The sequence below is a fragment of the Phallusia mammillata genome, chromosome 1 (genome assembly GCF_965637545.1).
Source record: "Phallusia mammillata chromosome 1, kaPhaMamm4.hap1.1, whole genome shotgun sequence".
In the NCBI taxonomy this organism is placed as follows: domain Eukaryota; kingdom Metazoa; phylum Chordata; class Ascidiacea; order Phlebobranchia; family Ascidiidae; genus Phallusia; species Phallusia mammillata.
Window position 1 is genome coordinate 12,919,943 of NC_137252.1, and position 25,285 is coordinate 12,945,227.

General features: G+C 35.8%; 8 protein-coding genes across 8 annotated transcripts; all 8 read left to right on the forward strand.

Annotated features, from left to right (window-relative positions):
* The first annotated feature begins 1,013 nt into the window (after window positions 1-1,013).
* LOC145227799 (zinc finger and BTB domain-containing protein 41-like) lies at window positions 1,014-3,198 on the forward strand. The gene has a single exon (XM_080092711.1). It carries the CDS (start codon window positions 1,079-1,081, stop codon window positions 2,747-2,749), a length of 1,671 nt encoding a protein of 556 aa, XP_079948837.1. The 5' UTR covers window positions 1,014-1,078; the 3' UTR covers window positions 2,750-3,198.
* A 41-nt stretch (window positions 3,199-3,239) lies between these two features.
* On the forward strand, window positions 3,240-5,307 carry LOC145227822 (zinc finger and BTB domain-containing protein 41-like). Its single transcript, XM_080092747.1, has one exon. The coding sequence runs from the start codon at window positions 3,240-3,242 to the stop codon at window positions 4,929-4,931; it is 1,692 nt and encodes a 563-aa protein (XP_079948873.1). The 3' UTR covers window positions 4,932-5,307.
* LOC145227778 (uncharacterized) lies at window positions 5,299-7,643 on the forward strand. Its single transcript, XM_080092689.1, has one exon. It carries the CDS (start codon window positions 5,299-5,301, stop codon window positions 7,468-7,470), a length of 2,172 nt encoding a protein of 723 aa, XP_079948815.1. The 3' UTR covers window positions 7,471-7,643.
* A 23-nt stretch (window positions 7,644-7,666) lies between these two features.
* Window positions 7,667-10,030, forward strand: LOC145227788 (zinc finger and BTB domain-containing protein 41-like). The gene has a single exon (XM_080092701.1). The coding sequence runs from the start codon at window positions 7,796-7,798 to the stop codon at window positions 9,920-9,922; it is 2,127 nt and encodes a 708-aa protein (XP_079948827.1). The 5' UTR covers window positions 7,667-7,795; the 3' UTR covers window positions 9,923-10,030.
* Window positions 10,031-10,034: 4 nt separating this feature from the next.
* LOC145232394 (uncharacterized) lies at window positions 10,035-15,233 on the forward strand. Its single transcript, XM_080097044.1, has 2 exons — window positions 10,035-11,763; window positions 12,648-15,233. The coding sequence occupies exons 1-2, from the start codon at window positions 10,111-10,113 to the stop codon at window positions 14,817-14,819; spliced, it is 3,825 nt and encodes a 1,274-aa protein (XP_079953170.1). The 5' UTR covers window positions 10,035-10,110; the 3' UTR covers window positions 14,820-15,233.
* On the forward strand, window positions 15,230-17,672 carry LOC145227806 (zinc finger and BTB domain-containing protein 41-like). Its single transcript, XM_080092725.1, has one exon. The coding sequence runs from the start codon at window positions 15,276-15,278 to the stop codon at window positions 17,124-17,126; it is 1,851 nt and encodes a 616-aa protein (XP_079948851.1). The 5' UTR covers window positions 15,230-15,275; the 3' UTR covers window positions 17,127-17,672.
* A 67-nt stretch (window positions 17,673-17,739) lies between these two features.
* LOC145227813 (zinc finger and BTB domain-containing protein 8A-like) lies at window positions 17,740-19,722 on the forward strand. The gene has a single exon (XM_080092736.1). It carries the CDS (start codon window positions 17,740-17,742, stop codon window positions 19,468-19,470), a length of 1,731 nt encoding a protein of 576 aa, XP_079948862.1. The 3' UTR covers window positions 19,471-19,722.
* Window positions 19,699-25,114, forward strand: LOC145227833 (kelch domain-containing protein 3-like). The gene is made up of 12 exons (XM_080092757.1): window positions 19,699-19,915; window positions 20,064-20,136; window positions 20,256-20,356; window positions 21,633-21,748; window positions 21,824-21,895; window positions 22,243-22,377; window positions 22,671-22,755; window positions 22,825-22,911; window positions 23,047-23,155; window positions 23,317-23,420; window positions 23,542-23,620; window positions 24,429-25,114. The coding sequence occupies exons 1-12, from the start codon at window positions 19,759-19,761 to the stop codon at window positions 24,487-24,489; spliced, it is 1,179 nt and encodes a 392-aa protein (XP_079948883.1). The 5' UTR covers window positions 19,699-19,758; the 3' UTR covers window positions 24,490-25,114.
* The last annotated feature ends 171 nt before the right edge of the window (window positions 25,115-25,285 follow it).

Here is a 25,285-nt window from a genome sequence, read left to right on the forward strand (position 1 = left end):
TGCAGCATTTTAACCGAGATACTTGCTTCATGTTTAAACGTTAACATAAAATTACCGTCCTGGTGAATTGAAACATTAATTAGAACAGTTTTAAGTTTAGTTTTTGCGTCTTAAACGCTTCGAAAAACAAACAAAATTAAAACCCCCACGGTGGTCATGTTTAAGGCTGGTTCAACCGATGTGAGTTAGGACGCCAAAGTCTCCGAAAGAGGAAAGCCGACAATTTGCAAGCTTGTTTGTTTGTTAGGATGACGAATTGACGACGAAGAGGACAGCGTGCAACTTTTTGTTTTGTTTCTAGGCAAAGTAAACACACATTTAAAACAAAAGCAGTTTTACTATATTTTTGAAAGTATTAATGCAGTTAGTATGGTACTAGGGCTGTTTTGCAGGTCAAAATAATATTCTCATTTCAACAGCAAAGAAACGAAAAAGTAGTGTTATTAATTAAATGCTATTAGCTATTGCCTATTGCGCTTAAGGATATTATGTCTAATTTATGAATAAAAGTAGATTTAAAACTTGCAAGCACAAATTTTAGTTCGCAAATTTAGTCCTGATCTAATTGCAAACATGCAGAAAATAACATGATATGTGCAAAATAACAAAAAATGTCTAAATTAAGAAATGTGATTAACGGTTTTAAATATAACACCTCGTTTTGATGTGCCACGTCCAACTGAGCAAGCTTATGTGTCATATACTCATATTGCATAAAAAAAACTCACCAGATTATGAGAAAAATACTTTACATGTTTATTGTCCAGTCTGCAGAATATGGCAGTTCCCAACAATATCACAGGCATTTAGAAAAGGTTGTCTCGTGTGTGCGCTTGCACTGGCCTTAAGTCCGCCTGCAAGACAATGTTTAGTGCATACAATACAAGTAAGAGGGCCATGTAGTAGTTTGGGTAAATGCAGCTGCCATACTTGCAGATTGGTTTATTGTCAGGTTTGTTCACCTTATAAAGGCATTTCTGACATAATGATCTCAAGACATAATGCATTTACATACCTTAAAGTTAACATAGTTTTGTACTTTCAGTTTAAGCGATTACAAAATAGTAACTTTGATGACATGATTTACTCCATACCACAGTACACCAAAACAGCTCTGGGCCTGTTGGATGAAATGAGAAAGAACAATGAGTTTTGTGACATATACATCAACATTAATGGCAATAACTATGCAGCACACAAGGCAGTGCTTGTGGCTGGAAGTCTGTTCATGAGAGAAAGACTTGCTAAACTTTCTGGGATTTTTCTGAACCTACATTTGAAGTTGTCTGACCCAGCGGTGTTTGATGATCTTCTAAAATTTCTATACACTGGAGAAATATTGCTGACAGAACAAAATGTTGCCGAAATAACAATGCTTGCCTCATACTTACAGATTAATGACATTTTAACATTAACTTCTCAGTTTTTAAATAGTATGCAACCTGTGGAAAATTTTAGCTCAAGCATTCCATTGTTTGAGGTTGCTGTTGAACATGATGGTCTATTGGAAGATTTTGATTCTAATGAGCCCGAAGAAAGCCAATTAGACGATACAAACCTTTGTAATGACTCATCGTCAGATATGGAATGCCAGCAGAAAATTCCTTCATTTTGTACAAAAAAAGATAACTTGACCAGGGTAGCATTCATTGCAGAAGAGCAAAAATATCGCTGCAAAGTTTGCTGCAAAGATTTTTTACGGAAATCAACTTGTTCAAGTCACTGCATGACACACACCATTGACGTTTACTTTTGCACAGACTGTTGCAAGCCCTTTGATACTCCTGAACAATTAAATGTGCATTATTCACACAATCAAACATGTTTACACTTTGCAAAAGAACAACAGCAGGTTAGCAGAGATTGTAACGACTTTCTTACCAAACAACAAGTTAATGATGGGTTTAGGTTTAAGTGTGTTGATTGTTTTAAAGCATTCCAAGATTTTAAAACATTTCAAGATCACAGACAGACAAAACATAATGTAGAGGAAGCACTCACGTGCCCATTTTGTGAGGAATCCTTTGAAGATAGTGATTCTTTGTGTGATCATATTCAAGAGCATTACAGGACAGATAGTGCAGACGCGAACAAAAAAACAAACAAATTGGACAAAATGAGTGCAACATGCCTACACTGCAATAAAGTATTTCTTAACCGTCGCAATTTACAGCGACACTGCAAAGAGACTAGATGCGGAAAAATGTCAATTAAAAAGCGCCCAAGCAAAAATGTTGATGACAAAACAAAGGAAATTTTTGCTTTTCAATGTGCATGTGGTCCTGGCTTTTCAACTTTTGCAGAATTTGCAACACACAGTGAAGAAAAGCATGCAATGGCTGTTGATATGTTTTGTCAGTTTTGTGGTATACTATTTGGAAATGAAGAGTGGCTTGAAAAACATGTACAACAACATGTGGCTGAAAAGAAAGCTGCCATTGAAAACGGGGGAGAAAAGTTTACTTGCCAGCTGTGCGAACTAACATTTGATCATGAAGACTTATTTGAGCAACATAATAAGCAAAAATGTTCTGATTCTTGTCGATTTTGTTCTAAACCTTTTGACAAACGTCTGAACCTTGTACGTCACATAAAAATGCACACTGGTGAAAAACCATTCCCTTGCTTTGAATGCAATAGCAGATTTGGTCGTAAAGATACAATGTTTCAACATTTGCGTGTCATGCACTCAATTGTAATGCCAAAGCAGCTTGTGGCATTAAAATTTCCTGGTAAAACAAGCAGGTGATAGTGAATTTGCCAGTACTGATCTAACTCATACCTGGGCTTTGTGTGTTTAACAGCTATGCATATTTATGGCCCTTTGGTTGTCTCCATCTGACCTGTTTAAGCTATTTGGGTATTACAGAATAAATATGTGTCATGCATAGACTAAAGCAGCATTGCTTACTCGCATACAAAATAATGAAAAAAACATGTGACTGTGACACAAAAGTAACATAATGATATATATACTCTTTTCACTTGTCAAAGTCTATGATTGTCGAACTATTCGTAATGAAAAAATGGTGCAAAGCTGTAAAAAAATTGCCAGAGTCATGTTTTGTTATTTATGTCTGTGCATTTTGTAGGTTCCAGTGGCAACTTGCAAAATTAGTGATACCTTATGCATTTTGTCATACATACAAAATTTGTTTTTTAAGTTTGTTTAAATCTTTCTTTATGTTTTCTAGACAAGTTTGCTGTAGGGTTGTTAATAAATTGAAACTTCGCAGAAAATGATTTTTTCATCACCCGAGTACCCTGTGACAGCCCTGAAGCTGCTAAATGAAATGCGACAAAACAATGAATTCTGTGACATTCTGATCAGCATCAATGGAACAAAATATGCGGCACATAAAGCCATTTTGGTTGCTGGCAGCCAATACATGCGACAACATCTTGCCAACCTTACTACAAAGGTGTTTGTTCTTAATTTGCAGTTGACAAGTCTAAGTGTGTTTGAAGAAGTTCTACAGTTTCTGTACAATGGACAAATTGAACTTACAGAGCAAAATATTGCTGAAATGACCATGTTAGCTTCCTATCTTCAGATGCCGGAACTGCTAAATCTTACTTCCCAGTTTATTAACAGCTTTCAAGAGTTTAGTGTTGCAAATGAATTGGCCGAGTTGGAATACTCAATTGAACCACAGGATGTTTCGAATGACCAAATGAGTTTTCTAGACCAAGATGATAGTACTGAGAATGAATTGACTTCTTCACCTGCCAAAAAACAGAAAACAAGCACTTGCAATGAAGAAGATAACTCTACAATAAAGCTTTACGAGCGGCGGTGGAAAAAATTTCAATGCAAAACTTGTGGTAAACAGTTTTCACGCAAATATATTTGTATCAACCACTGCTTATCACATGTTGATAAGAGCAGTGGCTCATTCTTATGCAATCATTGTGGAAACCTCCATAAAACTGTGGATGAGTTAAGAACTCATTATTCACAAAGCAGAGAGTGTTGGCTTGCAGGACTGAATCGTTCACAACAAAACTCCACCCTCTTTCCTTATTTAAGCAAGCGTGATATCTTAAATGGATTACGATTTAAATGTGATGTTTGTTTTGAAAAATATGAGAATTTTGTTCCTTTTCAAACTCACAGGCGCAATGAACATGGAATAGAAGAGACCCTGAAATGTTCAATATGCAATGAATGTTTCGATACAGAGGAGTTTCTTACTTGTCATATACCAGAGCATTATAAAGTAACAAAGAATTACGAAAGGCAACAAAGGAGTACAAAAAGACCAACATACCAGCCTAAAGACACAGATCCAAGCTGTCCAATTTGTCGTAAATTATTTTCGTGTAAAAAAACACTAAAGCGTCACTTGGAAACCAACAGAAGAGGACACTGTGGAAAACTTCTTCAGAAAATTAATAGCTCTGAAGAAACTAGTTCACCCACAGAAGAAGAACAGAATGAGTCTTCAGACAATATTACCGGTTATCTGTGTGATGGTTGTAAGGTCGGATTTGAAAAGTTCGCTGAATTTGCATCGCACTGTCTAGAACTGCATGGCACCAATCCTGAGATGAAGTGTAGGTTTTGTGAACTTGTGTTTGCAAAAGAACTATGGGTTGACAAACATGTAGAGTATCATGTCACTCAAAAACAAGAAGAAACAGCCAAGGGAGAGGAATACACATGCCAACTTTGTGCCGCCACATTTCAAAGTGACAATAATTTTCAGTGCCACAAAACAATGAAATGTGCATCTGAGTGCAGGTTCTGTGGAAAAAGGTTCAGTCGATTTGCTAATCTTAGAAGACATGTTCGCACTCATACTGGGGATCGACCATATCCATGTTTTGAGTGTGATTTATCATTTGCACGGAAAGACATCTTGTTTCAGCATCTTCGTCTGAGACATTCCATTGTAATGCCAAGGCAGTCTATGATTGAAACAATGTAAAAAAATGTGATATGTGTGTGCTGACACTTTAATTCTATATGATCTGTGTTAAATTTTGCTTACATTGATAAACTGCAAACTTTATGTACCAGCGGTTTCCATCTATTTATAATCATACACTTATACATAAATAATGGTTCATTGCCATTTCTGTGCAGGTAGAATTTCAACCTTACTAAATATCCTTATGTACCACATTGAATTATTTGCATGCCACAGGTGAATGGCTGGAAACCACTGGTAAACATCATTGTATTAGTGCATGGTTTAGGTATTTCCTTTTTTACGCTGTGTAAAATTGTGCATTAGTTTAAAGCAAACAATAGATTGAAATGTTGTGGTGTTATAACAATGTGTGTGTGTATATATGTTGAAGTCACAATTGCAACCATTTATTTCAATGCGTCTTTTACATTTGCAGGAAAAAATAGGAAAAACTTACTGTTTAATTTCTGCTAAAATGATCTATGTTGCTACTGAGCATTCCATCACAGTTTTGAAGCTGCTAAACAATCTCCGAAAAAACAATGAATTCTGTGACATCACTGTTAACATAAATGGCTCCAAGTTCCGTGCACACAAGTCAGTACTTGCAGCAAGTAGTCAATATATGCGACAACATCTACAATCTGAAAACTTTATACAGTTAAGTTTAAAGTTGAAAAGTACCACGATTTTTCAAGATGTTCTTGAATTTTTGTACACTGGAGAAATTGTGTTGACAAATGAAAATATTGCTGAAGTGACCATGCTGGGTTCATACTTGAAAATTAATGATCTAACTAGGCTTACTGTTCAGTATTTAAATGGAATGCAAGCAAAAGGCAGTCTTGCTTCCCAAAAGTCACCATCTGTTCAAGTCATTGTACATGAAGGAAAAAGTTTAAACCCTTTCAACCAAAAATTTACTGTAAAGGATGGTAGACTTGCAACCTGGCAAACACCAATTAAAAAAATAAAAACTGAATCCTACCAATCCATGCAAACATTAAACCTAAATTCAAAAGTACTTTTGCTATCAGAAAGGAAAACTGATGATGAAAGGGAAGATTTTGATGACCTTGAACCAGCGTTTGAAGATGATACATTAATGCAAAGTGACAACGATTCTCTGCCTATTCATGAATCACCAATGAGTGTTTCATCCTTCTATTTCAAGTCAATTATTCCACAAGCTTCTGGCATCAGTGATCGCCATGCTGTCAATGAGTCTTTGTCAAGCAACGAACAGATAGAGCCCAATAAAATTGAACTTGAACCTGAAGTTGAACTGACTATGAAGGGGAGTCTGCTACTGAAAGAACAGTTTATGTCAGAACCCTATCTTACCATGATGGACATATCGAATGGTCTTTTGTTTAAATGTGACATTTGTTTGGAAACATTTTGTAACTTTGATTTATTTAAAGAGCATAGAATGTTGTCACATGAATTAGAAGAAACACCAAAGTGCTGGATATGTGGAGAACAATTTGATTCTGGTAATGACCTTGCTCTGCATGTTCATGTCCATTATTTTGAGAAAGGTGATAAAATATTTAGAACTATTACCCAATCTGTAGAAGCAAATATTTTTCCTTGTCTTATGTGCAGTGAACAATTTTCCAAACACAAAGATTTGCAGCAACATTTGGAAACAAGCCATGAAGAGGACTGGCCTTTTACTTGCACCAAATGTGGTGTTACTTTTGAACATAACCAAGCCCTTGGATTGTCTTTACACATATTGTCACTGCATGCAAAGAGAAAAAAGCAATCAGCTTATTTCAGTGAGTCACAAAGAAACGAAAAAGACAAGGAGTATTTATGCACAGATTGTGGCTTGATTTATACATCGAAGGAAATTTATGAGGAGCATGTTGAATCAAAGTGCACTCAAAGAGGTCATGTTTGCCAAATTTGCTCACGTTCTTTCACCAGACCTCAGTTACTAAGGCGTCATCTAACTCTTCCAAGGTTCTCCTGTGGTGAAGAATTGAAGAAATGGAGGAAAGATAATAATAAGATTAATGTCACAGAGGTTTTGCCACGACAAAATCCTGTCCCTGGATACCTTTGTGGAGACTGTGACTCAGGTTTCCAAAAGTTTAATGAGTTTAATACACATAGACTGGAAAAACACAATGCTAGTGAAGAACCGAAATGTCGTTTTTGTGATCTGGTAATAAGTGATGAAAAAAAACTTGATAAACATGTTAGTATCCATGTTGCAAGTAAAACATCAGCTAGGACCAAAAGGCGTCACCCTTCTCTTACCGAAGATGGAAAATGGACATGTATTGTTTGTGAAGCTGTTTTCGAACTTGAAAGTGATTATAGGTTTCATAAAACACTTCGATGTGCATTAAAATGCAGATTTTGCAACTTTTCCTCTGGAAAGAAGCAACGTCTTAGACAACACGTCAGTGGGCACTTAAGGGTCTTGCCTTTTCCCTGTTTAAAGTGTGACAAGGCATTTAGTTGGAGACAAAGTTTGCTAAACCACATGCACACTCAACATGCTGTTGAAAGTGTAATAAACTTAGATGATTCAATATAAGTGTTATCAAACATGTCAACTTTATCAAAACCATCATTACAATTGCCTTTTTTCAGTTTATTTCTAATGTAAGCAGTTCAGTGATATACCATTGATTTCATATGCTTTGCTTCAATTTGTTTTGCTACACTACAGTACTTTTTTACTTGCCTTACCTTCATTATGTTTAGATAAGGTTTTGATGCTTTATTTTCTTTTTTCAAATAGGAAAAAAACTGTGTAGATACCATTAAAGTTATTTTGTACATCCTAATGGGAAAGATTTCTGAATTGCCTCATTGCTGAACACTTTGGATTTAAAGATTGCTGGTTCCCTTATTGAGTCATGATCTATGCATCACCGGATTATTGTCAAACAGCTCTGAAGCTGTTGAATGAATTGCGCCAAAATAATGAATTCTGTGACATTACTGTTGACATTGATGGAACTAAATACACAGCACACAAATCAGTACTTGTAGCAGGTAGCCAATATATGCGACAGCATCTGCCTGCATTATCTGAAAACTTCATACAGCTTAACTTAAAGTTGACAATAACAGACATTTTTGAACATGTTCTTAATTTTTTGTACACTGGAGAAATTGCATTGACAAATGGAAATGTTTCAGAATTGACGATGTTGGGCTCTTATTTGCAAATTACAGAACTGACTTGGTTGACTGTTCAGTTTTTAAATGGAATGCAAATTCAGAATGGGTTGGGTTGTGATATGTCTCCAGCAGTACAAGTCATTGTACAGGAAGAAAAAAGTTTAGATGATTTAAACCAAACCACATCTGAGCCGGATGATGCAATAGTAGCTTGTTCCACTCCTAAGAAAAAAATCAAAAAAGAATCATACAAAGTCGTGCAAACATTACATTTAAATTCAAAATTAGTTGTAATATCAGAAAGAAAAATGGAAGACGAAAAGGATGATTTCAATGACACTGGATCGGAACTTGCTAATGATACAATAATGCAGAGTGATGATGATATTCATTCTAATCACAATTCACCTACAAAGATTTCATCTTTATATACATTTGACGAAAAGCTGGACAAGTATGAATGTATCATCTGTGGCAAGATGTTTAACCGAAAAACTTCTTGTCTCAGTCATTGCAAGACCCACAGCGAATTTGTTGATGCTTCTTTGGTAAAGAGCGAACGAAAGAAACCTGTTAAAACTAGTTCAAGACCTCATCGTCAACTAACAATGAAGGACAGCATAATACTGCGAAAACGGCTGATGTCAAAACCTTACCTTAGCAGAAAAAATATTTCTAATGGTCTGTTGTTTAAATGTGACATCTGTTGGGAAACTTTTCGTAAATTTGACTCATTTAAAGAGCATAGAATGTTGTCACACGAAATTGACGAGATACCTAAGTGTTGGGTATGTGAAGATGTGTTTCAGTCTGGAGATGACCTTGCTCAGCATGTTCCTGTGCATTATTTTAAAGAAGGTCAAAATTTTCAAAAAAAATCTAAACCAAAAACACTACCAAAGATACTGCCCTGCCTGTTGTGTGATGAACAATTTGCTGAGCAAGTTGACTTGCAACAACATCTTGAAACAATGCATGAAGAGGACTGGCCTATAACCTGTATTGATTGTAATATTACTTTTGAAAGCCATCATGACTCTTCATTGTCTTTGCATATACAGTCGTGCCACTCAATGAAAGAAAAACCTCCAACAAAGAAAGAACCTGAAGAATTCTTATGTACAGAATGTGGCCTGATTTTCAGATTGCAAGAAATTTATGAAGAGCATGTTGCTTCACGATGTGCACATCGCGGTCATGTTTGTCAAATTTGTTCACGCTCTTTCACAAGTCCTCAAGGGTTAAAGCGTCATCATAAGTCTGAAAAATTTTCATGTGGTGAACAAATAAAAAAATGGAGGCTTGATAATGACAAGATTGATGTCAGAAAAGTTAAGTCTCAGGAACATGTGTTGGAATATCTTTGCACGGATTGTAACTCAGGTTTCCATAAATTTGATGAGTTTTACTCACATCGATTGGAAATACACAATACCAGTGAAGAAATGAGGTGTCGATTTTGTGATTTTGTGGCAAATTATAAATCTCAACTTGACAAACACGTTTATTTCCATGCTGTACGGAGAAATTGTGCAAGGGTAAGAAGACGATACCCATCACTAACGGAAGATGGAAAATGGACATGTATTGTTTGTGAAGCAATTTTTGAACATGAAAGTGATTATCGTTTTCACAAAACACTTAGGTGTGCCATTAAATGCAGATTTTGTAAGTTTTCAAGTGGAAGAAAAAAACTCCTGAGGAGTCATATAAGCCGACATCTACAGAATCTACCGTTTCCCTGTTTAAAGTGTGACATGGCCTTTAGTCGAAGATGGAGTTTAAACAAACATATGCAGAAACAACATGCGGTTGAAAGTCTCCTTAATAAAAGTCTAAACTATGAAACTGTGACATAGCTGTCCAAATTTTTTTGGAAAACTTTTTATTTTTTTTAGTGTTTTTAACACAGATTTTTTTTGTTTATTTGTGTATATGTGTACTTTCATGTCTTGTTTGTTTTTCAGGTTGTAGGTTAGGTGACAAAATATTTTTGGTGACAAAAATATTCTTTGTAATATTCTGAATCACTGAAAACCATATTATCATGATTTATGCATCACAAGACTATTGCCTTTCAAAGATGCTGAATGAAATGCGACGCAACAATGAATATTGTGACATTGCTTTGGGTGTGAATGACATCGAATTCGCAGCACACAAGGCTGTACTTGTGGCAGCCAGTCAATACATGCGACAACATTTGGCTACATTGCATGGAGACTTACTGGAGCTACAGATGCAGCTGAGCAATGCTGATGTTTTTGAGGACATTCTTCAATTTATGTACACAGGCGAAATAAGCTTGACAAAAGACAACTTTGCAGAAATTTCTATGGTTGCATCACACCTACAAATTTCCGCTTTCAAATCAGCAGCAGTGCAGTTTTTAAAGAGCACACATGACATTCGAGTGAGTGACATTAGTAGCTTGGCTGAACCATCTATGGAAGTTACAGTACCAGATGATTATGCTGAGTTTGAGAGTTTTGATGAAACAGACTATGATGTTAACAATTCACAGCCGGCCGTAAAAAAGCAGAAACAAGAATATAAGAAGCCAGCAAAACCTTTGTCACGTAATTCATCTTTGATGGTCATTGATCAAATTTCCAAGAGGTATAAATGTTCATTGTGTGGCAAAAGTTTTGCCCGGAAACAGGGATGTCTCAGTCATTGTCGACGGCACTGTGTTTGTAGTATATGTGGAAAAGCTTTTGACACTGAACAAAGTTTAAAAGGTCACATAAAAAGCAAAACATGTGTTGTCTCCGAAAACAAGTCAGCTGTAAGTACGAATGCTTCAGTTTTTCTGACTAAAGATGACATTGTAAATGATTTTCGTTTTAAATGTGATGCTTGTTATACAATGTTTCAAATTTTTGAAACATTCCAGGAACACAGACTCACAGCTCATAATATTGAGGAACTGTTAACATGTATAATATGCAGAGAGTCGTTTGACACAGGAGACTCTTTGAGTTCACACATAAAACATCACTATTTGTCAAATGAAGATAGTAGTGATAGTGAAAGTGAGAAAGAAGGTATAACTGAACCAGCCTCGACATCCAAGTTTACTTGCAGAATTTGTGGAGCAAAATTTAATGAACCTGGAGCATACAACAACCATTTGCTTGCACAATGCAAAACCTCAGGCTTACCGTGCCCAGTCTGTCATAAACTCTTCTCTTGTAAGCCCAGCTTGCAGCGTCATTTAGAGAAACGTACAAGGCAAGTTCAATGTGGAGTTCAACTAGAAAAAAATCAATTACATACTATCAGTTCGGAGAAAAATGTGGACAACACAACCAACAATTCTAAATCAGTTTATGGTTTCATTTGCAAAGCTTGTGACCTTGGGTTTGAGAAGTTTTCTGAGTTTGCTTCCCACCGTGGTGAACAACATGGAGCAAAAGAGGAAATGAAATGTCGATTTTGTGGACTTGTGTTTGGAAAAGAAATATGGATTGACAAACACGTTCAATATCATGTTCAAGAAGTTTCAGGCCAGTCCAACATTGTACCGAAAAGCTACAAATGCCACATATGTGACTTGGAGTATGAAACAGAGTATGAGTTTGAGTGTCACAGAACCGATAGCTGCACTGATGAATGTCGCTTTTGTGGAAAAGTTTTCAAAAGCAGAGCCCAACTACGGACACATGTTTACACACACTTGAGAAAAAACAAAGTTAAGCCACTAAAAGAATAAAACAATCTCACCACTGTAACCCCAACCATCCTCACACCAAATTATGAGACTTTGACACTAAATCACTGAATGGTTTAATACTTTACCCAAAATGTGACTCCTGGTCATAACCAGGGTTGTAGAGTTGGAGGATTAGGGTGAGTTGAATTTAGACTGTCCAACTTTAACTAGTACAGTCCAATATCTAAGGTTACAAAACTCAACTTGCAAACTCAAAAGTTTGCCCTTGACTTATGAAAGGCACACAAATGGGTCCTAAGGCATGTACCTATTAAACGGTGAATAAAAAACTTTTGATTACATTGAAGTGTACATTGTTGCACCACCGCAACGTTAAAATGTTGACACATCATGCATCATTATGTCGCTGGTTTTTAACATACTAATAGAAGCTGGCGGAGTTGTGTTATTTTATTGCAATATTTATTTTCGACTTTTATCCACCTGTCAAACAAACGGCCAATAAAAATTTCCCGCAAATAGGACCGGTTTTCTGGGAAGGAGCTTCCCAACTTCCCCACTTTTTTCCCTCATGCCATCTGTATTCAAAAAAAAATTAGCAGTAGAGCTGTAGAGGTCAGCATATTAGTAATACTAGGGGTTGGTGTTGGAACTTATACTATCCAACTCTGCAACCCTGATCATGACTTTAAACATGCATATTTAGCAAAAAGTTGTAAATGTGTGCAAGTTTTTTGTTGCGAACAAGAAAAATGAGTTGTGTACTATTTGATACAAATAAATTAACCCTTCTTTTGTATAATGCACCATTTTGTTATTTTGTAAACTCATACCGATGTTTGATTTCTGTTTCCAGGTATGTAGGGATGTGTTTAGGGCAAAACCTGTATCTGAATGTTCATATTTAACTGAAAGTGTATGAAAACACAACAATCATGATTTATTCTTTGCCTCAATATCCAGAAATGGCATTGAATTTGCTGAGTGAAATGAGAAAAAACAAAGAATTTTGTGACATTGTCATTAATGTTAGTGGCAACAGGTATTGTGCTCACAAAGCTGTACTTGCAGCAGGAAGCCAATACATGCGACAACATCTTGCCGGACTAACTGGAACTTTCTTACACTTGCAATTACAGTTGACAAAGTGGAATATCTTCGAAGACGTACTTCGCTTCATATACACGGGTGAAGTGGAATTGACTGAACAAAATGTGGCAGAAATGACTATGATAGGAACATTTCTGCAAATTTCTGACCTTACAATGTTAACCTCACAATTCCTTAATAGTATGCAGCGGAAAACTAATCCTAAAGTTGTTTCCGAACCTACTGCTGATGTCAATTCCATTGAAAATTATAGTGTTAATGAAAGTGTTCCCAGCCCTACAGCCAGTGTTGATCCCAGTGAAGATTACACTGTTAATGGTATTGAGGAATTTACTGGAATGGAGACCTTCGTAGCTCATGTTGCTAAAAGTGTTGCAAAGGCGGCAAAGACAAAGAAAAAACCTGATGAGAATGATGACAAGCCATGGACTCCGGGTATGCCACGCTATAAGCCGAAAAGTGCTACAAAACGCCCAGCTAAATCACAAGCCAAATCTTTGCCAGCTAAAAAGACTAAAAATCAGAGCAAAGTATCAAACAATGTGAGCAACGATTCTATGATTGTGGAAATAAGTTCTAATGTTGCAACAAGCGCAGTGACAAAGACAACAAACCAAAAAACATCTGTTACCAATCCCAAAGTTTCTAAACCAGTTCAGTTTGAAATTATCCCTGAAACACTCACTGATAATAATGAAGAAAAAACTGAGCAGTCACTAATCGTAACGGAATCCACTTTTGTGTTGTTTGACAAGAAAACAGGCAAGTTTTTGTGCAGGTTCTGCAAAAGGCAAAACACAAGATACAACGCATGTCTTAACCATGCCGAAAGCCATAAAAACAAACCCTTTGCATGTAGATACTGTGGCGAGTCTTGCAAAACAACCAGTTTACTGTTATACCATTATCAGAAAAACATAATTTGTAATCAGTCAACAAAAAAGGACCCAAATGCCTTTTTAAGCAGAAAGGATTTTGATGATAGATTTCTGTTTAAATGTGGACTATGTTTTGCGAGATGCAAGAATTTTGACTTCTATCAAAAGCACAGAAAAGAAAAACATGACATTGATGAGGTGTTGATGTGTTATGTCTGTGATCAATCATTTGTAGGAAAGGCAACATTACAACAGCACATTGCAGGTCATTATGCTCCGCTGGAACAAACATCTGACAAAGATCTTGAAAATAATGTACAGCATCAGGAGCAGAAAATTGTTGATTCTAATTGCATGTGCAAATTTTGTGGCAATATCTTTCCTTCTATTGAAGAATACAAAAAACATATGGTAATCAAGTGTGGATTGAAAGGCCATCAATGTACATTTTGTCACAGAACGTTTACTACTCCCCAGGTGCTCAAGAGACATTTTAAGAATGGCCCTTGTCATGCACGATGGCGAAAAGTTAGAAAGAGTGAAAATCCACCGCTTACGCGAAAATCATTTGAAAATACAAATGTACAAATGCCAGAATATGGTTATTTTTGTGAAACTTGCAACAAAGGCTTTAAGAAATTTGCAGAATTTTCAGCTCACCAAGTTAAAAACCACAAAGAAACCTTTGCAAAATTGAAATGTCGCTTTTGCAACTTAGTATTTAGAGATGAAAAGTGGTTTGCCAATCATACTGGTTACCATGTTAATCAAACCACCAAAACCACTGAGGACTTGACTAAACCATATCGTTGGAAATGTATTGTATGTGAAAAAGAATTTTCTACAAAGGAAGACTTTCATCATCATAAGCAAATGTCCTGTGCAAAAGAGTGTCGATTTTGTGGCGAGTCAATTCCAGACAAATGGAAGCTTAATAAGCACATTGCAAAGCATACAAGCCCTAAACCGTTTGATTGCTGGAAGTGTGAAGATACATTTCGACTTCATGATGAACTATTTAAGCATCTTAGAGATGATCATTCTGTTCACATGCCTAATACTAATATAGAACCAATACTTTTGCCAAAATGATGATGATGATTATTTTTAGTCTTTTGGCAAAATAGTAGTCACCATAATCATGTGTATTCTATTTTATGTGTATTTCAACTAAAGTGTTTATTTAGAAACAAATACTGCCAACTTATCTAGTTATGAATAAATAACAATGTGTCCAAAATCAATGTGATATTAATGCTGCCAAAACATCTTTTTTATTTATTGCTTTAAATGTGAACACACCGATAAGACTTAAAACTGTTTAGCTTTCCTATTAACCTGCACCATTTTAATTTATCCTCACAGGCTTGTTTCTATTTAAATTTCACAATTTGGTACTAGTTTTACCTGATGTTGTTCTTAATTTGCTCATACAATAGTCTGTTCTGTGTTTTCATTATGTCCTGTACATACAGTTTTATCATTTTTATTTTTCACTTTCTCAAGGTTTAGGTGTTTTTTTCCAAGGCAGAATAAAAAAAAACTGCAATGATATATTCATCATTGAACTTTTCTCTGAATTCCTTGAAATTTTTAAATCAACTTCGCAAGAAGAAACAAACATGTGACATTAACATTAAGCTGAATGGGGTAAGTTATCCAGCACACAAAGCAATCCTGATTGCAGGCAGTCCATTTCTGCATCAGCACTTGTCCGTGGAGAGTGGATCTTCCTTTACAATTGGTCTCAAATTGACAAACACTAAAGTAATGGAAGAAATTCTAACTTTTCTCTACACTGGCGATATTGATTTGTCCCAAGACAAACTTGCCGAGACAATGCTACTTGGAGCATATCTACAAATATCTGAAATACAAACACTGACCACCAAATTTTTGCAAAGTGTACAAACTGTTGGTGTAAAAAGCTCAGCTCCAATTGAAGTCACTGTTCACCACTTTGTTGATTCCAATGAGGAATATGATGAAGAAAATGATTTTGATGATGAACCAAATCTGGATGAATCTGAAGAACCAATAAAGGAGGTTACACAGGAGCTTGTCCCCTTTGTTGCTGAAGCTTTACAGGATACAGAAGACAGGTTCAAGGATGTAAAATTTGATGAGGATTTGAAAAAGCATGTTTGCAAGATTTGCAATCGTCCTTTTAATAACCGCAATAACTGCATGCGGCATACACTTTTACACACTGGAGTAAGGCCCTTTATGTGTGACCTTTGTGGAAAGTCTTATAAAAGAAAAGAAACACTAAACAAGCATTGTTCCTCTGGTTCTTGTCGAAAAGGTATAAGCCCTACTAAACAACGCAGAAGAGACAGACAACAGCGATGGATATTTAGAAAAAAGGTCAAGGGAAATAGTAACAATTACAGTATAACTGATCCTCAAATACTAGAATACTTGGACACTAACAGCGCACCAGACATTTTTTTGTGCACGAAGTGTGGTAAAGAAAATTCTAGTTTGGGAAATTTTCGCCGTCACATCCGTATCCATACAGGTGAAAAACCATTTCAATGTACCACATGTTTGAAACACTTTCCAAGAAAGGATTCATTACAAGCACACACATCAAGATGGAAGAATGGAGCATGTTACGTAGCTCCAGATAAGCAATTACCAGAAGGTGCAAGTATTACGAGAACTGTTTCATTAATTAATTCCCACATTAAATCAGCTGGTACTACAAGAGCCATTTTGGAAACAAATTCCCAGGAAACTTTACCTAGCGATGGTTTAATTCAGGAATTGGAGAATGCTCAAAACTTTTGTCCCTTTGTTTGTGCTGAGTGCGATCTCAGATTTGAGCATTTTCAAGACTTTTCCAATCACCGAAGTGTTGAACATGATGTAACTGAAGAGATAAAATGTCCAATATGCCATTTGGAATTTGGAAAAGAGCTGTGGCTGACCAAACATTTATTCTACCACAACAAAGAAAGACAGAATACTACTGAATTGTCAACAATAAAGAGAAAAGTTTTTGTGTGCATTTTATGTGCTGAATCATTTCAAGATGAAGAATCTTTTCAGGCTCATGGATCAAAAATTTGCATAACTTACTGTCGTTTTTGCAATAAAGTATTTGCAAGCAGGGCTCATCTTGATCGCCACGTACGTACTCACATTAATGAAGATTTTTTTGCCTGTTCTGTGTGCAAGGACTCATTTAAAACACGCAAGAAGCTTGCAGCTCATTTAAAGCAGGAACACTCAATCATAATGCCCAAATATGCTAGATTTGGCAGCATTCCACAGATCGTAGAAGTTGATGAAATAGTATCAAACAATACACAAGATGAAACTAATATCCCCATGGAAACAGAGGTTGAAGTCATGGGTTCTGCTGATGAAGGAAATGACTCAATAACCAACTGACATAAAATAAGCAGTCTGTAAAACCATACCATTGCTAAAAATCAATTTAAGATTGTTTTGTGACATTCTATTTTGAGCTAAGCTGGTAACAATGAACTTTAAATTTATGTGTTTGCTTGGTAAGATTCAACTGAACAAAGCATTTAAATTAACTCGTGAATTGTATTAAGCAGGAAAGTGCACAACTACTAAACGAAAAAGTGGGATAAAAGGTAAAGTCTTTACTAATATCAAAGTTGGAACGTTTTTCATGACTTATTATGGGTGAGAAAACAAACCCTAAATTTGTTGCATAGAATTGCTAAATTGGTTGTGACCAAAGTGTTTAAAAGATCATGTTTTATATGTTGCCCAACGTTAAAACAGCAACAACAAACCAGAAAGTTTGTTGATGTGAAAAAAGTCCTGTAACTTTTGATATGTATATGACAGAAATTGGTACAACTGATACTGATGTTAAACATTTTTGTTCATTGCTTTTGTGTTTGTATCTGCTTATGTGATGTTTTGTATGAAATAGATAATACATGTATTTGGATTTTTCAGGTGACTGTGATAGGGGTCTGTATTTAGGATTTGGTAGTGGCAGTTGCAAATATTTAGGGACGACAAAATGTTATACGTTTCCCCAAACTTTGGTGGAAAAACTCTCCAAACTCTGAATGAAATGCGAAAAAATGAGCGCTTTTGTGATATCACCATTGCTATTGGTAGTTACAAATTCCCAGCTCATAAATCTGTTTTAGTGGCAAACAGCCCTTATATGGCACAAGAAATTGAAAAACTACATGGAAAAACTTTGACAATTGGCTTGACTTTGTCAAATCCTGCTGTGTTTGCTGAGTTACTGAACTTTTTATATCTTGGTGAAATCGAGCTGACACAGGAGAAGTTAGCAGAGGTTATGCTACTTGCCTCTTTTCTTCAAATCTCTGAAATACTAAAGATTACCTCCGAGTTTGTGCGCGCGATGCAAAGTGCTAACACAAGTATTAACAATAATGCCATAACAGACAACATTCATTCGGATGCAGAAATTTCTGATGCTGAACAAATGACTGATGATGCTGGAAATACCTCGTTGGAGTCAAGTAATTCTGAAACATCAGCAATACAACAAGCAAACACTAATGTTCTGTCAAGTACTTCAAACGCAATGGAAGTTTATTCAACACCCAGTAATGCTTTAAACTCTAGTATGGTGGAAAAATCACCAGGACAATTTAACTGTTCAGGATGCAAAATGGTTTTTACCAATCAGCTTGATCGTGCAATGCACACTGTCAAGTACTGCAAAAACAGGAAGAAAATGAAAAATTTATTGCAAAAGAAGAAAAAATCTGGTCGACTAGAGATACAAACCACTAAAGATGATGATCTAGAGACATATGGCAATTGTATTGAAATGTACATTGAACATGTTGAAAATGAAAGTGTAAAGAAGTTCTGTCGCAATCTTCAAGGCAAAAAGCGAAAATGTCTGGCTTGTGATTTTGAGTGTGCCAAAATGGTTGAATTTCGACGTCATGTGACGCAACACACTGGAGATACTCCTTTTGGTTGTCGTGCCTGTGGTAAAGCTTTTAAGCGAAGCGACATTTTAAAGGCCCATTTGCTGCGAAGTACTCGCAATTCTTGTGGACAATATTTAGTTGACCATAAAGGTATGTTCAAAGACTTTAATGTGACACCAACATCACAGCTAACAAAGAAGTTTGAAAGTTTGGTGAGTTCTACACTTGAAGTCTTCTCAACTGGAGAAAATTTCCTGAATTTTAAATGCAATAAATGCATTGAAGAGTTTGAAAGCTTTGAGGAGTTTTTTTCTCATAGAAAAGATGAACATGACATAGTTGAAGAGATCAAGTGCCCAATTTGCAAGCTTGTCTTTGGAAAGGAGTCTTGGTTGGATGCACATCTAGAGTATCATCGAACTAAACCCAACAATACAATGACTGTGGCTACACCTGTTGTAAAAACCAAAGTATTTCAGTGTATCTTATGTGAAGATGTGTTCCGCACAGAAGATGCCTACGAGCTGCATCGACGAAAAAACTGTGCCAACTGTTGTCGATTTTGCAAGCGAGTATGCAAAAGCAGATACCACTTAGATCGACATGTTAGGTCCCATATCAAAGACAAGCCTTACAAGTGCCCTGTTTGCCATAGGAGCTTTAAACACCATGAAAGACTGGACATTCATGTAAAGGCAAAACACTCAATGACAATGCCCAAAGACATTCGCCAAGCTCAAGCTGCTCATGTTATTGAGATTTTGGATGAACTTTCAACTGAGCTGTTAGATGAAATGGGTATCGGAGAAACAACTGAACTTCCCCAATAATCAGTTATTAATCTTCATACTTAGCGATTTACATACGGATAATACCTTCAGTGTGACAAACTATGTAATCTTAACACATCTTTGAGAACCGCATTTTGTCTGCTTTGACTGTTGCAACCCAGCTTGAAATTATTTGTTTTCAAGACTAACATTTTTACATTTTTAGTTGTACACATTTTGTGATAATATGATTTTGCATATGTGTGTCCAAATCTGTTTTTTTTTAAGTGTTACAATTTAATGTTCTTACAGGGGAAATACTGTACAATAATAGACAGTGACTGAGTTATGTTGCCTCGATGGACTGTGTCATTGGAAGGTGGCCCTCGGAGAGTTAACCACTCTTCTGCTCTGATTGGACATAGAATATTTATGTTCGGTGGTTACTGCATGGGCGTGAATTATGAAGTTATCAGCCTTATTGATGTCCATGTCTTTAACACATGTAAGTTACAGTGTATAAATTTCCCTTTAAAATAAGTTTTGTGTAAGTCTGCTTGAAATTGTTTAGTTGGAATCACTTATTTGTATTGAAGTTTTAATAGTTGATTATTGATGTATTAATATAACTGTGTGTTTTGTTTAAATTTTAGATACCTACAGATGGGCAAGAATACCAACAGAAAAAACAACATTTGAAAATATTGCACATGTGCCTTACATGAGGTACAGTACATAGTTTTTTTTGAAACAGCAATATAAAATATGTGTGTTTCTTAACTATGAAAATATATTTGTAGAGTAAGGTTTGATTGACAGGTGATAACACTTGATGTGTTTTCCAGATATGGTCATGCATCTGTAGCTATTGATAATAAGGTGTATTTGTGGGGCGGACGGAACGACTCATTTGGTGCATGCAATGTATTGCACTGCTTTAACACTGGTGGGTTTAGTGTGCCATTTAATTTAAAGCAGATTAAAACATGTGACAATGTTGCATATGGAATAGAAAAGTGTTTTTGCTACCTCTGCCAACCTTTCTTTCCAGTGATGTGATAGATATGTGGAACACACATGAAAACAAAATAGTGCTTTATGTTCAATTTATTTTGATGAAGCTTGTAGTACTCAATTCATAAAAAATGTATACAACAAGCTAAATTCTTTTTCTTGCTTTGCTACAAACTTAACAGCCTGCGTCACTAGCTTTGGAACACAACTGTAATGTAACAAGCTAGCAATGACAAAATAATTTTGGCAACAAAAACAACAGAATGCTAACAACTATGGTAAAGCAAAAATAAACAAAATTTTGTGTGCATGGCGAGCCCCTCATGGTATAAAATTTCTGCATTAGATCTTTTTTATAAATAAGCTGTTGCTGCCAGGCATAGTATCAAGTTTATAGAGCTCTTCTGGCAAATGTATCTTTATTCCGACGTTTCGACGTCCTATACAGGTCGTCTTCATCAGGGTAAATAACACTGAATGCGACTAGAACAGTGCACGATAAACAAAGGAAAAAAGAATGAAACGCAAGCACGTCACAACACAACGAAAACACTGAGCGATAACGAATGATTGGGTCTCTAATCTTTGAGCAGGTGCCTGTAGCACGCTGGAAGCATCACGTCTGTTTTGACCCGGGAGCCTGACTACAGGAAAAGACTATTTCTTGAGTCATGGAATATTCACCAACGGGGCAACACAATGACCATCAAAACAGACGTGATGCTTCCAGCGTGCTACAGGCACCTGCTCAAAGATTAGAGGCCCAATCATTCGTTATTGCGTGGTGTTTTCGTTGCGTTGTGACGTGCTTGCGTTTCATTCTTTTTTCCTTTGTTTATGGTGCACTGTTCTAGTCGCATTCAGTGTTATTTACCCTGATGAAGACGACCTGTATAGGACGTCAAACGTCGGAATAAAGATACATTTGCCAGAAGAGCTCTATAAACTTGAGATCTTTTTTATGGTGAACTATGGTCCTCTATCTTCAGGCAGCTTCAGTACTACTGTACACACACTTTGTAGGTTAAAACTATTGTTCCAAGTAATTGTAGTGATTAGACATAACAGATACATTAGTTGCAAATTGCAATGACTTTATCTAAAAATAAACTGGAAAGTTTTTTCCCCATGCTTGCAAAGCAAGTGGCGCTTGTAGCATCATGACTTACCTTAGGTGTGTTAATGATTTTAGTTATATTATTATTCAGACAAACTGCATTGGAAAAAAGTGCCACTGAAAGGGACATATCCTGGTGCCAGAGATGGGCATGCTATGTGTGTTGTAAACTCCAAAATATACATTTTTGGTGGATATGAGCAGGAGGTATGTTATTGCACAACAAATGATTAGTTTTCACATTAAGCATGTAAGATTTGCACGTTTCATATTTCCTTTTAGGCTGACTGTTTTTCCAATCAAATGTTCATGATTGACCTCAAAGAAAAAATGTGGCACTTTATTCAAGCAAAGGTATTCAGTTTGTATTCCGTTTCACATCTATAACTTTCTGTGTTGATTATGCCTGCTGCCAAGTATAGAGTATCTCTTCATACACACCTTGTGCTACATAATTAAATAGGCTTGCTTTTTTATAATAACACACACATTTTTGTTTTCATTTAACTGGTACTCTACTTTATTGTCAGGTGAGTATAGAAACTTTAAATTCAATTTTTTCTTTTATGTGCTGAATCAATCTCTTGGTTTCTGCAGCACAAAAGAATTAACATGACCTAATTAATAAACTATGCATTAAAACTCAACGATTTGTTTCTTTGAGGAATCTATCTTGCTATTTGATTTTTTATTATTTTTAGGGTGGTATTCCAGCATCATGGAGAGATTTTCACACAATAACATCCCATGGTGATCTAATTTATGTGTTTGGTGGCCGTGGTGATGTAAATGCTCCTATGCACTCAAATAGAGATATTTATGACAACACTTTAAAGGTAAATGAACAATGAAGAAGTAGCAGTCTTGTTTATATTGTTTGTTTTGGGTGCAGTGTGGTTGGCAAACTTTTACACCGGGTAAAATTCTTCTCCAAATATCTGCATGTGGTTTCAAATATACATTGTGTCAATCCATCAATTATGGGATGATTTTTTTTTTTCAAAAAAACTAAACTGAAAATTCAATAAATCATGTAAACCAGAATGAATCAAGTGCATTAAAATTGTAAAGATAAAATGATGTTGAAATAATGAATAAAATGTATTTAAATTGTTTCTCTATTTTATAGGTTTTTAACACAAAAACATGTGAGTGGAGTAATCCAGTTAATCCAACATCTATTGCTCCATTGGGACGACGAAGCCATTCTGCATGTAATTCACTTACAAAAAGTTGACAAGAAAATGATTTACATCTCATAAAACTGATTGTTTGGTTTGCAGTTATGCATGGAGGTTGTTTGTACATTTTCTGTGGATACAATGGTGAAATCGATCAACATTTTAATTGTTTGTGGAAGTTTGATCCAGGTGCATTAAATTTTGTCAAAATCTTTTTTCAATTTATACAAGCTATAGCAATCCAATTAAACTATAATCATTTGTGTGAAGCGTAATTTTAAAGAAAGTTAAAACTTTGTGCATAAAAACCCATGTTAATACCAGATATATCATTGTGGAGCAAAGTGAAAACAGTCGGAACTCTTCCAATGGCTAGAAGACGACAATGCTGTTGTATCCATGACAACCGACTTTTTATGTTTGGAGGAACAAGGTGTTTTTACTATTGGATTTTGTAAAAATGTTATGTTTAAAAACAGTGGTTTTTCAAAAACTTGCCTTCACCGATGTACTACACAAAATGACCTTCTAAACTAAATTTTTTTTTGTTTAACTGTTTTAATTGATTGATAACATTTGTATGTTTTTTTACAGCCCTGTAGCAAGTAGTGATTATTACGCTGCTGACAACAGCTTTTTTATTGAAACTGATGACACAAACCTACAAGATCACAGTGACACACATGTTTTGGATTTTAGTAAGAAGCTTGATTTTATGATAAGTAACATCCAGATAATAATAAACATAAAGTGCCGAAACCTACAAAAGGTATGTACTGTAGTTACTTAACAGTTACATGGATGCTTAAAATTTTGCAGACCCCAGCTTGAAAACCCTTTGTATTTTATCTGTCATCAAACATCGTCTTAATATGCAAACTTTACCTCCAAAAATCAGGTCAGTTTAATTGGTGATGGTGTTGTTGCTGTGTTGTCTAGATCAGTGGTTCCCAACCTTTCTACACTGTGGGACCGGTAAAAATTTGAAAAAAATCCACAGACCGGCAACAAAAGATCGTATAATGAATGCAACATGTATTTATAAGCTTTTTGTTCACCAAAGTTGTCGTTGCGCAACATAATGCAAGATTTAGTCATAGCCTATGTATTTAGGACGGAACGTTACAACCAAAGGGCAATCAACTCAAACAACAAAACGCCTATCTATTTACATACAAAATTGCTGTTGTTTCGCTTCCAGTATGAATCTTATCTCAAAGTTAAAAGTGAAGAATAACTTTGTTTTCCAAAAAAATATTGACAAAACAAACATATACGTCACAAAAGCTTTATCAAACAATTCGCGGGTATCAACGGTGGAAAGCTACCCCAGTTTTACAGCCAAGCGTAAAATGAGTTTCGCAGGTACCAACAACTTTGCTATAGGTCTACTTATCATTCCATTTTAAAAAGTAACTCGGCATAAAGTAAGATAATTTGCGGACCGGCAATATATTTGGGCGGACCGGCGGTTGGGAACCACTGGTCTAGATGGCATGAAGATTTTTAACTACCTTTCCCTTGCAAGGTTGCATTTTTTAATCCTCTCTTGTCCCTTGAGTTCTGATTTTATGCTGATGGACTTGTCACCAACAAAAAAGTTCAATGAAATTTAAATGAAGCAAACTTAATAGAAGTCACATTTTTAGCATACTTCAGTGTAGAAATAAAACAAACCTTACCTACTTTTGTTTACAAATTTCTAGATCTGAAATTCGTATGATGACAACACCAAACACCATCAGTCGGTCTTTGTCGCAAGGTTAAACTGTTTGAGGAAATTTTAACTTGAAGCCATGCACTTACCCATGTTAATTTTTTGATGATTAAAATGCTCAATTACCCCAAAGCTGTTGTTAGGTTGTTTGTTTACCTTTTTGATCAACGAGACTCAAAGTTTGGATAAAAAATATTTATTGGTAAAAACAATTGCTTTATGAGTCCCTTATTACTGGCCTGTGAAATATTTTAAATGATAACCCAAGGATGCAATCTTCAACTTTATTGTGCTGCAGGAATATATGTTGTGTCTGAAGTATTTTTTTTTAATTGCTGGTGTTATTTTTAGAATTGTCAATTTACATGATAATAATTATCTTTTTGCTGAAATGAAATTTTCGGAAAATCAGGATATTTTACCTGTTGCCAAATAGTGGAAGCAAATTTACTTCTATTTGACTATTTTGTTTTGTTAACCATTTTTCATCAGCCATCTTTGTTTGTATGAGGATCCTACTTTGAAACTACTCAAAGTGTTTTTGTTTTATTTTATCTTTGTGCTAACTGCCTGGTGAATGTTTTTCCTAATTTGTCACTGTGCTCTTGTTTGTGTGTTTGTTAGCTTATACGCATGTATTGCATAGATCGTAAATAAACTGGTTCCTGACTGTAAGTTGCACTTTTCTTCACCCCGGGTCCGCAACAGACAGAGCGTAGCATGAGCGTTTACCAACGAAAATTGTAGGCTTAAGAGTGGTAGTAGTTTGTTGTAGTGCAGGGGCGGGCAACCTTTGTTACTGTGGGGTCAATTACAAATGTCAAAATTGGACCGCGGGCCGCATCT